At 34.3% G+C, this 14,412-nt stretch overlaps 1 protein-coding gene across 1 annotated transcript; it reads left to right on the top strand.

Moving 5' to 3' along the window:
• The first annotated feature begins 1,363 nt into the window (after nucleotides 1–1,363).
• LOC127630266 (rho-related GTP-binding protein RhoG-like) lies at nucleotides 1,364–6,209 on the top strand. Its single transcript, XM_052107757.1, has 2 exons — nucleotides 1,364–1,439; nucleotides 3,546–6,209. Exon 2 carries the CDS (start codon nucleotides 3,564–3,566, stop codon nucleotides 4,134–4,136), a length of 573 nt encoding a protein of 190 aa, XP_051963717.1. The 5' UTR covers nucleotides 1,364–1,439; nucleotides 3,546–3,563; the 3' UTR covers nucleotides 4,137–6,209.
• Nucleotides 6,210–14,412: the final 8,203 nt, after the last annotated feature.

Genomic DNA, 14,412 nt, shown 5'->3' with positions numbered 1-14,412 from the left:
CTTAAGAAGCTATATGAAAAGTGAGGTTGAAAAACAGATCAATATTTTAGTCCTTTTTTTTTACCATGGATTTATCCACTGTAGTATTGTGGTTTACTTTTATGCTGCCTTTAAGTCCATTTGGAGCTTACATTTTTGGTCACCATTCACTTGTATTGTGAGGACCTACAGAGCTGAAATATTCTAAAAATCTTTGTTTGTGTTCTGCAGAAGAAAGAATGTCATACACATCTGGGATGGCATGAGGGTGAGTAAATGATGAGAGAATTTTAATTTTGTGTGGACTATCCCTTTAAGGTATATTGTAAATGTTTCAAATTATACAATAAACAGTATGCATCCAAAAAAAAAAACATATACATATATATATATATATATATATATATATAGCTCCATAGATGGATGGATATCTATTGAAGTTCACTATAAAAAGACATATCAAACTCCAATCCTTTGACTATCAAATAGCACAATAACACAAACAGACATCATTGCCCCTTTATGACATATATATATATATATATATATACTGTATATCATTTGAGGTCATTTTTATTTTGTTTTAGTTAGTTTTGCATTTATGAAAAATTATTTTTTCATATAAAATATGTTATATAAAATATTCCGATTTAGTTTCCATTTTAGTTTTCGTCAGCGATAATAACACTCAGACCCCACTGTAGCTATAATTAAAAAATTCAAGATTGTTTTAAACATTTTTATAATATTCAACATTTGCATTTTACAGTTTAAATTTGACAGTTAACATATTTCAAATATGTGAAGACAATGACAGGTCAACCTACAGAGTAGCAATTTCGCCCCCTTCAGATGTGTTTTGAAACTCACACATGTTACAGGATTCACACACCCATATATGCTCTGAAACTGGTGCATCTCCAGGTTCACCCAAAATCAAAAGAATGCATGTTTTTCATTAAAACAAAATGAAGTATGTTTTCAGACCATTAAGGGCTAATTTTCCATTGTGACATATTTTTAGGACAATTAAGGAATTAACTCCTACTAGAATCAACATTGAGAAAAAATAGATTAACATTACTGTAATAAAATATTTCAATAAGCATTTAAGGTCAAATGCAGTATTACAGTATTTTATACCATGTTTTTTTTATGTAATTGGAATTCATCCACTTAGGGAACTTGAACGTGCAAGATGTTTTATATGGTTAAAATGTTATGAATGCAGTGACTGGTTACATCCATGAAAAGTATATTATATAGTGTCTTTCTCTTTATGGCCTACATCATCTGTGAACTTCCCCACCAGGTCTTTGCCTTTTTGTGTCACTGACTTCCTCACAGAGCACTATTAGGCTGCACTCACTTCCTCCTACTGTCCCCAGTGCAACTGTATTTTGGGAGAGTTTCATTCAGACTACTATTAAGAATTAAAATCTCTTTTTGGATCATGCACGGTTAGTAAACCTGTCTGTCTCTCTCTCTCTCTCTCTCTCTCTCTCTCTCTCTCTCTCTCTCTCTCTCTCTCTCTCTCTCTCTCTAACCTCTCTCTGAATGTATCATTTTATATTTCAGTCAGACTGCATTGAAAGTCTTCATTTACACCTTATTCATTATGATACCAGATTTTATCTCTGCTGTAGTTCTGGTTTGAAAATTTGAAAGGAGAATGCAGTGATGTCATAAAGGGAAAATTACATCTGTTCTTTTTATTTAAATTTTTTTTCAGAGAGCTTATTTGTCTATAGTTCAATTTATTATTTGTAAGTAACTATAACTGAAGATGTTAACCCTAAAACACATATGGACGTCCTGGAATTCCTCAATTAAGGTGGCTTTGGTCATGTGAACTAATTTTTTTCACATTTTGTTTGTATTAATTCCCCCAGTTTACATGCTGTACTGTATGTTTGTCTTGTTCTCATTTCCCTATTTTTTGTGTATGTATGTTATTACAAATAGTCAATGTAAAACATAATGATCATGTTCAGGTTTATATTTAGTAATAATATAAAAAGCAAGTTGTGATTTGGAAGATAATTGTATCCAAACCGATCAACAGTATTCAACCATAGTTTAGGTACTGAATAAACATTAAAATATTTTTATAATTTTTTTAAATTGTATTGCCAAAACACATGGTGTTTTAAAGAATATGCAATAAATGAAATCCATTCAAATGCATACTGGGAAAAAGTTGGAAATGCGTTTTAGGGCTGCGTAAGTGCTGTCTGGCTTTTATTATTATTGTTATTCAAACATAAGAGCACCTTCATGAAATTTACATAGTTGAATACAATTGTAATGCAAGTTACATGTGCTACATTGTCAGTATTTTGATTGCATTCAGATTCAATATTAGATGCAAAATAATAAAGGTTATAAGAACAATGTATTTAAAGGGCATAACATAATGCATGCCAAGTGATTAGGCAACTTACTTGACGATAGTCCCCTGAACAGTAAGCCATACAGCCTGATTGGTCTTGGTTTCTTTGAAAAGGGAACTGTTTTTTATTAATTTGTTTCATTATAGACCAATAAACCTGTTGCATATACTGTTGCTTAGTTTCTCAGTATCTAATAATTTATTGATAACCACATAACTGTACATAAATTCTCATAGAATGAATGCTACATTAATTTCATGCTTAATTAATGCTTAATTAATAACTACATTTTTGCAAACTGACTTTTACGCGCTGAGTTTTACATTTAGCTGAAGTTTCCTGGTGAAATTATCACTAGAGGCGCAACAGCTGTGCGTTTTATTTACTTTCATACAAATCACCACTACAATGGATGATTATGACTATATAAACCCTTATTTTTCACACAGAGTGATATGTAATGACATTGTAACACTTTTACTCTAACGCATCATTTCAAAAACTATACATTTTAATGCTTGTATGTACCACAGACTCATCTACATTTACAGGTGCAGTTCACCTTTAAAACCTTGTCTGATTACAAAATAATTTCACTTGCTTTTTGCGCCCCCCACTGGACATTTCACTGGAAAACTGCAGACAAATGCGTAATAAGGCACGTAATTTCGTTTTTGCAAACATTTTGCCACGGTCAAGTAATTTTCATGAGACCAGGCTGGAAAAAACAGTTTTATGTCAACAGTCTTTTTATTTGGTTCTTACAACCATTCTACAAAAGTCTGTAAAATATGACAAACTTCATCAGAAATGTATATATTATTTCTTAAGGAAATAAAGATACAAACACACCCTAATGATATAGCCTACTTCCCCACCACAACAGCTTATTTAATGTTTGCAGAATGTGTAATGACAGCAGTGTAATGTTTGGTGGGCGTAAGGGCATCATTTTTAGCTGACAAACAAATGTAATAATCAGCAGTTTACGCAACCATGATGTTCTTGTGTGCTTAATGTCATTTATTATTTTTAAATCATTTATGAGTTTTATGGATTCAGTGCATGACAAGCCATTTCATGGGGTCTTTAATGTACTGTGTTTAAACTAATACAGTATATGTCAAGAGTGTCAGAGTCGTAATGCCCTTGTGTACTTTTAATTTATTAAAGGCTAAAGAAAGGATAACAATGCAGAACATTAAGTGTGTCGTGGTCGGAGATGGTGCAGTGGGGAAGACCTGCCTCCTGATTTCCTTCACCACCAACGCCTTTCCTAAAGAATACGTTCCCACAGTTTTTGACAACTACAGTGCACAGTTGACTGTGGAAACTAAACTTATCAGCTTGAACTTGTGGGACACCGCCGGACAGGAGGAGTATGATCGTCTGCGCACTCTCTCCTACCCTCAGACCAACGTCTTCGTCATCTGCTTCTGTGTGACAAGCCACACCTCGTACGAGAACGTCAAGCTAAAGTGGTACCCTGAGGTGTCAGAACATTGCCCTAAAGTTCCCATCCTGCTGGTGGGCACTAAAAAGGATCTTAGAGATGATCCAGAGGTTCTGAAGAAGCTAAAGGAAAAGAATCTCTCCCCTATCACCCAGAAACAAGGTGAGGTGTTGGCCCGACAGATCCAGGCCGCTAAATACCTGGAGTGCTCAGCTCTCAGTCAGGATGGGGTGAAGGAAGTGTTTACAGCAGCAGTTAAAGCTTTTCTCAGCCCGGGTCAAGCATCCAAGAAAAAATGTGTGCTCCTTTAAATGCACTGGAACTAACTAACTAACTAACTAACTAACTAACTAACTAACTAACTAACTATCTATCTATCTATCTATCTATCTATCTATCTATCTGTCTGTCTGTCTGTCTGTCTGTCTGTCTGTCTGTCTGTCTGTCTGTCTGTCTGTCTTTCATCTATCTATCTATCTATCCATCCATCTGTCCGACATCTATCTATCTATCTGTCTGTCTGTCCGTCTTTCATCTATCTATCTATCCATCCGTCCGTTATCCATAAATCCATCCATCTGTCTGTCTGTATGTCTGTCCGTCTTTCATCTATCTACCTATCCATCCGTCCATCCGTCCGTCATCCATCCATCCGTCTGTCTGTCTGTTCGTCTTTCATCTATCTATCTATCCATCCGTCCGTCATCCATCCATCCATCCGTCTGTCTGTATGTCTGTCTGTCTTTCATCTATCTATCTATCCATCCGTCCGTCATCCATCCGTCTGTCTGTATGTCTGTCTGTCTTTCATCTATCTATCTATCTATCTATCTATCTATCCATCCGTCCGTCATCCATCCATCTGTCTGTATGTCTGTCTGTCTTTCATCTATCTATCTATCTATCCATCCGTCCGTCATCCATCCATCCATCCATCCATCCATCCGTCTGTCTGTATGTCTGTCTGTCTTTCATCTATCTATCTATCCATCCGTCCATCCGTCCGTCATCCATCCGTCTGTATGTCTGTCTGTCTTTCATCTATCTATCTATCCATCCGTCCATCCGTCCGTCATCCATCCATCTGTCTGTATGTCTGTCTGTCTTTCATCTATCTATCTATCTATCTATCTATCTATCTATCTATCTATCTATCTATCCGTCCGTCATCCATCCATCCATCCGTCTGTCTGTATGTCTGTCCGTCTTTCATCTATCTATCTATCCATCCGTCTGTCATCCATCCATCCATCGTCTATCTATCTATCTATCTATCTATCTATCTATCTATCTATCTATCTATCTATCTATCTATCTATCTATCTGTCTGTCTGTCTGTCTATCTATCTATATTTATCTTTGGACGTTTACCATCTCTTGCTTACAGTAATAATTATACTTGTTCATTTAGTCTTTGTTACTCAAATTATAGTATAAAGTAACCAAGACTCTTGTAAGTAAATCCGTAATTAATTTACACTAATTTTCATTGATTTACACTAATACTAATTGATTCATATAATTTACTTTGAAGTAATTGGTTGAATCTCATGAAAACATGCACATGCCCAAAATCTAAAGGAGAAAAAAGTATTTTTTCCTATTAATGTCAATGGTGATTTTCATTATATTCCTATTATTGTATTAAATTAGGCTATTTTTACTGTATTACATTGGCCAGGTAACAACATTTAGAGTATACAAACATAATGTCATATAATGATAAAAAAAAAAAGGCAAGGGTGCAGAGTCGATGACATTTCTATGCCTCTTGGTTATCTGAGCCAATTCAAATGTTCACTTTCACATAAGCCAACACTTTCATAGAATTTAATGTTTTCTGTGTGAAATGCTGACTGTGTACTTTCCTGCACACATTAATAAAAAGAAGGAACCGTTCATGCAAATCTGTGCTTTACACACTTACCTCACGATTACAAAACATGATACTCCCTATTTTCTTGTTTTCAGTTTTTTCTCTGTAGGTTTGTGAGATGTGATTGTGTCTGCTTATGAAGAGAGTCATATACTTTCCATTTAGATACTTTTTTTGTGCTGATTTTAGAGACTCTTGTGAGAGCTGAAGAAACAAGAAACGCAACATTCACTTCCCTCATCTGAATCCTGAGCTATTTCTGTTACAGTTTTCGGTAGCCAGTTTTGCTTCTTTGTCTGGCTGTAACTGTAAAAATAGAATAGAATAGAATAGAATAGAATCAGTGTACTAGAGCAAGTCAGGTTGGGGAAAGTTGTGACATTTATATTTGAAATTGTCGTGTGTTTTATCTTATATGTTTTATATGTTTTTAAAATAATTTAATACAGTATAATTTATTAATTACAGTTTCAGTTGGCCAAAACTTTCTTTTGATAGTTTTATTAAGTGCTTTGCTACATCATTTATTTATTCTTTAAATGTATAGCTGAAAAGCCTATAGTAGGCCATTTACGGTAATGGAAGGTTCCAACAGTGACAACTTCACTCATATAGTGTGACATCATGCCCCACTATTGGCAATATCAATGTGTGAGCAGTAGATTTGGTCCCATATCTCTCAGATGTCATTTGCAAGTAAAATGATTTAGATTCTCATGAGACTGCTACAGTATTCTTTTCATCCAAACACTGCTCATCATTCACTTAAATCCTGACCGCAAGCCAAATTTGACAGAAAAATCAGTGTTATCCCTTCCGGCAAGCACACAGGAAAAAAACAGTCATGTCTTTGTTTTGAACTGCATTGACCTTCATTGTGTTTTATTGATTCTTGTAATATATTTGAGCTTTTCCTACACCAATGGGATTTCATTAATAGTATTTTGGCTTGTATATTTCACTCAGAATATAAAACAACAAATGTATTTTCTATATGTTTCACTCCTTTTTTGAAACCAGTTAGAGATGAGTAGTGATTGTTGATAAATAGACTAGATATAATAAATAATTGATAATTAGCGTCATTTAAATCAAAATGTAAGGATATCCTGAAAATAAATTATTTCAATAATCATAATTTCCACATGCTAATTGGGTAAGCCCCAGTCTTTTGTGGTCATTCTGCCTTATGCACAGATGCATATGTGCAAATACTGCCACCCTGTGGACACAGTTTGAAAGCACCTCAAAATAAACAATATTCATCACAGTTTTGAGAATTATTTTTTTCAAGACAAAAAGTTCAAATCGATGAACAATTAGTTTCTTGTTCACACCATATGATAATTTCTTATTAATTTAAGCATTCAAATAAATATCTATGACATGGAATATTTGTGATGTAACACATTGCTACAAAAATACATTTACTGTATACATACAAATGTGAATATCCTTTTTCTTTGTGCAACAGTATTGTACAGTATTGCCTTTTTTTACCTACTATTGAAATCGGTATCAAAAAAGCTCAGTGTGATACACAATAGCTTTCAGCTAGACAAAACTGACATTCTTGTATAGTACAGTAAGCAGTCAGTGTCAACAAAAAAGTAGAACAAAAATGAAATTTGTATATTACAAACATTTACAGGGTTGAATGCCATGGTGAAAAAAACCTCTAAACATTTTAAGCAGTACAGCTCACAAGATGACAAAATTGTGTTGCATTGGCCAATTTACTGGCACAATATCTCGGTTTTGAAGCATGAATTAAATGTTTTGGGTGAGTCCCATTAAACAGTTGTGACAATTGCACTTACAGTTTAGAGAATGTTAAGACTATTTCAGAAAATGAGCCAATGCGATAGACAAAAACTGTAAATACAAGTTAATACACGTAATTTTTCTAAAGTAAATATACTTGATATTTTTACTAAATATGCTAATACTAATAAGAAATAAATATAATAATAAATATTTTAAGAAGTCCCACTCCCTTAAAAATATTTAAAGATTTACAGATTTCAAATTCATAACAAAGTTCTATCTAATTAAACTAATTAAACTTTAATCAATAATATAAATAAAAGTATTATTCATTTTATTTGTTAAACATAACACAATTCAATTTGATGGAATTTTGTTATGAAATTGAAATGCATACATTTTAAAAATAGGTTTAAAAAATGTTTTATGTAGTCAGAAACAATAAATGGTACGTTTATTAAGGTTTAAAATATTTATTGTGTTATTTCTACTTTGTGTTATAGTGTATGATAATAATGCACACACACACACACACACACACACACACACACACACACACACATTATCAGATGGTACCATGTATATTCCAGACTCTTGAGAAATATATACGTGAATGCATAATGAATGCATGATTTCTGACCAGATAAATTAATGTGTCAATGTGTTGAATTTCTTTTTAAATATTCCATATTTTGCCACTAAAAGTGAGTGCCTCTCATCACTAGAATTGTTTTTATTTTTACAAAGTACATACATAACAGGTTATGCATTATGAATTTATGAAGTCGATTGTAAAGATTTGATAGAAAACAAAGATTGGACAGACATTTCTACCCTACAAAGTCAAATCACAGTAACTAAACCAACACTAAAACTGAGAGAAATGGCTTAAAGGGATAGTTCACCCAAAAGTGAAAATTCTCTCATCATTTACTAATGCCATCCCAGATGTGTATGACTTTATTTCTCCTGCGGAACACAAACGAAGACTTTTAGAAGAATATCTCAGCTCTGTAGGTCCATACAATGTATGTGAATGGTGGCCAGAACTTTTAAGGCCCAAAAAGCAAATAAAATCTGCATAAAAGTGTCCACACGACTCCGATGGTTAATTCCATATCTTGAGAAGTGATCTGATATGTGTAGGCAGTGCAGGTCCAACCCCATTTGGCACCCTAGGCCAGACCATCTAGTCATCCCCTACCTGATAAAAATTATTAGAGAGTTATGTATAATTTTTTAACTTAAATAAGGACAAAATTAAAACAATTAAATACATCACAAATGGGTATAAATTAAATCTAGTAAAACATGAATATAATCAATGTTGGGAAGAAATATGAAAGTGCATGTGAACAAACCGAGTGGTCTAAGATGTTTAAAAAAATGCCACAGGGACATTTATAGGCTTTCATCATTACTGGGGAGTCTGGGCCCATCAATTACACAATCTATTTTACCATGATGTTGTAGGGGGGTCTGGGGGCATGTTCCCCTGGGAGGTTTTTGTTTATTTATAAATTCATTAAATTATTTTCCAAAAAAAGCACCAAAGCATACATTTCTGGTAATTATAGGAGCATCCTTTGATCATTTTCAATGGACTATGGATTAAAAAGATTTTGACACCTTTTCACATTACACAGCACAAGATTCATTTTATCAAAGTTACCTTTCTAAAAATCCTGCTGTGGCAGTGAGGCATTTAGTGCACAGTCTAAATTTTCCATGGGGGGGGCGCCACAACATGTTATTGGAATGCACAGGGTGCATTTTTTTGACACAGTAATGGGCAGTAATAGGCACACCCTAGGTGAGAAACAAATCAACATTTAAGTCCTTTTCTACTATAAATTCTCATCCTCGCCCAGTAGGTGGCAATATGCACAAACAAGTATACTGCGAATCGCCATAAACAAAAGAAGAAGTATGTGAAAGTGAAACTAGACATTTATAGTAAAAAAATACTTAAATATTGATCTGTTTCTCACCCACACCTATCATATCACTTCTGAGGACATGGATTTAACCACTGGAGTCAAATGGATCACTTTTATGATGCTTTTATATGCTTTTTTCCACCAGTCTGTAATATGATGTCAAACACTGTGATGCATCCACCCTGGATTACACACGGGCACTGTTTTGAGGATTAAACAGTTCAGTGTCTCAGAGTTTACTTGACATGTACATAAGCAGCTGCAGCATCTGTTTACTGGGGCAGAGATGTCTGATTTAAAGTTAATTGAAAGTCTATTCACCCGTTAACCAAACCTGTTATTCAATTAAGTGATTTACTGTACGTGATAAATGCCATGAACATGCAACATTTGCCCTGTTTATCCTCTGCTGGATTTGTATACCAGCAGGTAATTTAAGCTTTCTTTTTTAAATGTAAATCTTCCAGTGTGCTGTAGCTATTTGCTTTGGTCAATTGTGAGTGTGTCAGTAACTCAGTTGCTCTTCTTTAAAGTCTAAGCAAATTCATGTTGCAGATAGATTTAAATGTCCAATTTTTGATCAGAAATATTGCTTGTGAAAGTGGGGTGCAGGATGCATTGTTGGAAAATTGGTATATTTGATATTTCTTTATGTAGTGATTCAAAGCTGTTGATCATTTATTCCTGTATTCTGTTTTTGGTATCTCAAAATGTGTTTTTTGGGATCTATGTCCAACATGATAATCCTGGGACTTTTCTTTAAATCTCCTCTAATGGTTTATTGACACAGCAAAGCAGTGACGAACATCTGTCAAAGCACAGAAACTTTTGTTTAGAGACTTGTTTCACGCAAATTCTCTCAATTAGTTATCACTAAAACTTTTAAGTCAGCATGAAGTCAAAATGACTTTATTTACTTGCTATTGCTAGAAAGGCTACCAACTATTTCTTTATGCAAATACAGGACGCTTTAACATTTGGAGTGCTTCTGCATCTTCCTTTTGCCCAAAATACAGGATGTCCTGGCTTATACAGGGCAATTGGCAACCCTAATTGCTTCCCAGAGTACACTAGAAAAAAATATATTTTGGGGTGAATATAGCAGATAAAGATTAAGCATTTTCTAGCATGAACTTGAAATTATTAAGTAAATTTTCTATCTTATAAAAATTGTTTATGATTGTTTGTTATCATTATGTCATCATGTATCAGTAGGAAACCTTGTCATATTAATTTGCTAATTTGAGTAAATTTCACTGATAAATTAAATAAGTACATTTCACTTAACTTTTCGAAACTTGCGTTCCCAGCATGCACAGGGCTTGAATAATTAATGAGCTTGCATGGTTTCACCGTTTGCAATTTTATGAACACTGTTTTTATTGTTGATTTTGTTGTTCGGTTTGGTAACTTCTTGTTTTGTTATGTCTGAAGTTCATTTTCTACTTAAAATTAACCATTAATGATCAGAAACAAAATATATCTGTTGATTGTTACATCATCGAGGTTGAAGCCTTGAGGTCTGTGTGCACAGCACTGTATCTTATTTCTATGTAAGGTGATGTTGTCTATAAGACTATATAGTATGCAATAAGTATCCCTCTGGAAGGCTTTCATACAGTATATAATGTAGTATATGATTAAATATGTGTCTTTAATGGGAAGTGTATATCTTCTGTTTTACAGCATCAGATGTGTAATCCAACAGGAAATCCCTTCCACCCACTCCTCTTCAATAAGCCATCTGTCAGCTGCACGTGTGTCCACATCTGTGGATTGTTTCACGTGTGTCTGATCCATCCAATCCAACAGCACAAAAGCATGTAAAATAACTACATTACAGATTAAAGTGATAGTTCACACGAAACTGAAAATGTTGTCATCATATACTCAGCTAAATGTTGTTCCAAACCTGCATGGTTTTATTTTGCTCCATGAAAAACAAAAGGAGATATAACAGCCTGAGTCACCATTGACTTTTTCATTGTTTTGAAAAAGATGCAGTGAAAGTGAATGGTGACTGAGGCTTTAAATCTGCTTTACATCTCCTAAATCCCTCTTTAAGCTCAATGGGTGATTGAGAGGTGAGTGGGCGGTCCTTAACTGTTTGCTTTAGCACAAACACTCAAAATGCTCTGACTACCTCATAATGTGGTTTAGTGACCAGATCACAAAACATATTGGACAACATAATATGTATCTGTATTTAGTGCTGTCCAGTTGTGACTGAATCACCTGAGACAATGTTAACGCCAGCTACATACTGTATCTTTGTCTGTGTCTATATGTTCCAGTCTGCCGGGGAGCCAATGGGAAATACACCCAGAGACTGCTCAATGCAACTACACCAGTGACCAGTAGAGGACACAGAAAACATCCTTAATGTCACACTACAGATCACCCTCTCACAGATCATTGAAATGGTAATCTACCCTATAAAATACAGGAGCACTATCTGCCAGAAAAATGAGCTAAAATATTAACATTTTGTTGATGCTAACAAACCCTGTTGATGCTAACAAACCCTGTTGATGCTAACAAACCCTGTTGATGAAAAAACCCAGCCTGAACCAGCCTACAGTGGTTTGCTTGTCTTAGATGGTTTAATCTGTTGCCTCCAGTCCAACCAGCTGACAAGCATACGAAACATTCTAAAACCAGCAAAACAGACCAGCAGGGAAATGCAGATAAAATCATCTGAGATTACAATGCCAAAGTGGATTTTACATTCATTTGATCTCTTATTGTCTAAAATGTTTTTATTTATATCAAAGTAATTATATATTTTTTAATTGATTAGATGCCTATGTGTTTAGTTATATGTTTATATAAATATATAACTCAAAACAAAAATGTGTTTCTGTGTTTTTTTCACACATATATAAAGATTATGTTTATCACAGGTTAAAAATAATATATAATAATAATAACTAATTTGTAAAAAAATTATAATAATAAAAAAATAATAATAATCTATGGAATTTGTGATAATATCCTAAACACAATAATAAAACAATAAAAACATATAATATTACATAATAAAAACAACCTCCATAGAAGTGACTTTTAATATACAATATTTAATATTTTTGTAGGCTAATAAGATTAACATTTATTACAAATATATACACTATTTCTGGCAAAATACCATAGTTACTACTACAGTTAATGTTACTACTACATCATACACTCACCTAAAGGATTATTAGGAACACCATACTAATACTGTGTTTGACCCCCTTTCGCCTTCAGAACTGCCTTAATTCTACGTGGCATTGATTCAACAAGGTGCTGAAAGCATTCTTTAGAAATGTTGGCCCATATTGATAGGATAGCATCTTGCAGTTGATGGAGATTTGTGGGATGCACATCCAGGGCACGAAGCTCCCGTTCCACCACATCCCAAAGATGCTCTATTGGGTTGAGATCTGGTGACTGTGGGGGCCATTTTAGTACAGTGAACTCATTGTCATGTTCAAGAATCCAATTTGAAATGATTTGAGCTTTGTGACATGGTGCATTATCCTGCTGGAATTAGCCATCAGAGGATGGGTCCATGTTCTCATTCTGTTTACGCCAAATTCTGACTCTACCATCTGAATGTCTCAACAGAAATCGAGACTCATCAGACCAGGCAACATTTTTCCAGTCTTCAACTGTCCAATTTTGGTGAGCTCTTGCAAATTGTAGCCTCTTTTTCCTATTTGTAGTGGAGATGAGTGGTACCCGGTGGGGTCTTCTGCTGTTGTAGCCCATCCGCCTCAAGGTTGTGCATGTTGTGGCTTCACAAATGCTTTGCTGCATACCTCGGTTGTAACGAGTGGTTATTTCAGTCAAAGTTGCTCTTCTATCAGCTTGAATCAGTCGGCCCATTCTCCTCTGACCTCTAGCATCAACAAGGCATTTTCGCCCACAGGACTGCCGCATACTGGATGTATTTCCCTTTTCACACCATTCTATGTAAACCCTAGAAATGGTTGTGCGTGAAAATCCCAGTAACTGAGCAGATTGTGAAATACTCAGACCGGCCCGTCTGGCACCAACAACCATGCCACGCTCAAAATTGCTTAAATCACCTTTCTTTCCCATTCTGACATTCAGTTTGGAGTTCAGGAGATTGTCTTGACCAGGACCACACCCCTAAATGCATTGAAGCAACTGCCATGTGATTGGTTGATTAGATACTGAATTTGCATTCATGAGAAATTGAACAGGTGTTCCTAATAATCCTTTAGGTGAGTGTATATATATATATATATATATATATATATATATATATATATATAATGGCGACCAAAAGTTTTAAATAATGTACAGATTTTGCTCTTATGGAAAGAAAGTACTTTTATTCACCAAAGTGGCATTTGACTGATCACAATGTCATTAGATCAGGACATTAATAACATGAAAAATTACTATTACAATTTGATACAATAAATATTACAATACAATAAAACAATATTCATAACTTCTTAAACTTCTTCAAAGAGTTCATCAAAAAATCCTCCACGTGCAGCAATGACAGCTTTGCAGATATTTTGCATTCTTGCTGTCAGTTTGAGTTTTAGATCAGTAATGTTCTGACTATATTTTGTGATCATCTGAATGCCACTTTGGTGAATTAAATTACCAATTTCCTTCCGAAACAGCAAAATCTGTACATTATTCTAAACCAGGGGTGCCCACACTTTTTTGTGTGATGATCTACTTTTAAATGACCAACTCAATAAGATCTACCAACTAAAAAAAAAACAGTTTCATTTAAAATAAGAAAATGCTTGTTGGGACTACTGCATGTATCCCTACATGGAATTCATCTTCTAATTAATAAAAAAATATATAATAATGTTCAATGTTGATATCATTCAGTTTTAACACTAAACCCAAAACACCTACAGCACAATAGCCAGGGCATTTACGAGTAAATATTGAGCAGGCGATGTTTTGTTTATTCAGTTGCCATGACAACTAGCAAACCTAGTTGTCATGGCAACTGAATAAACA

This window comes from Xyrauchen texanus, chromosome 36, assembly GCF_025860055.1.
Source record: "Xyrauchen texanus isolate HMW12.3.18 chromosome 36, RBS_HiC_50CHRs, whole genome shotgun sequence".
Lineage (NCBI taxonomy): Eukaryota > Metazoa > Chordata > Actinopteri > Cypriniformes > Catostomidae > Xyrauchen > Xyrauchen texanus.
This window is presented reverse-complemented; position numbering and strand designations above follow the sequence as displayed.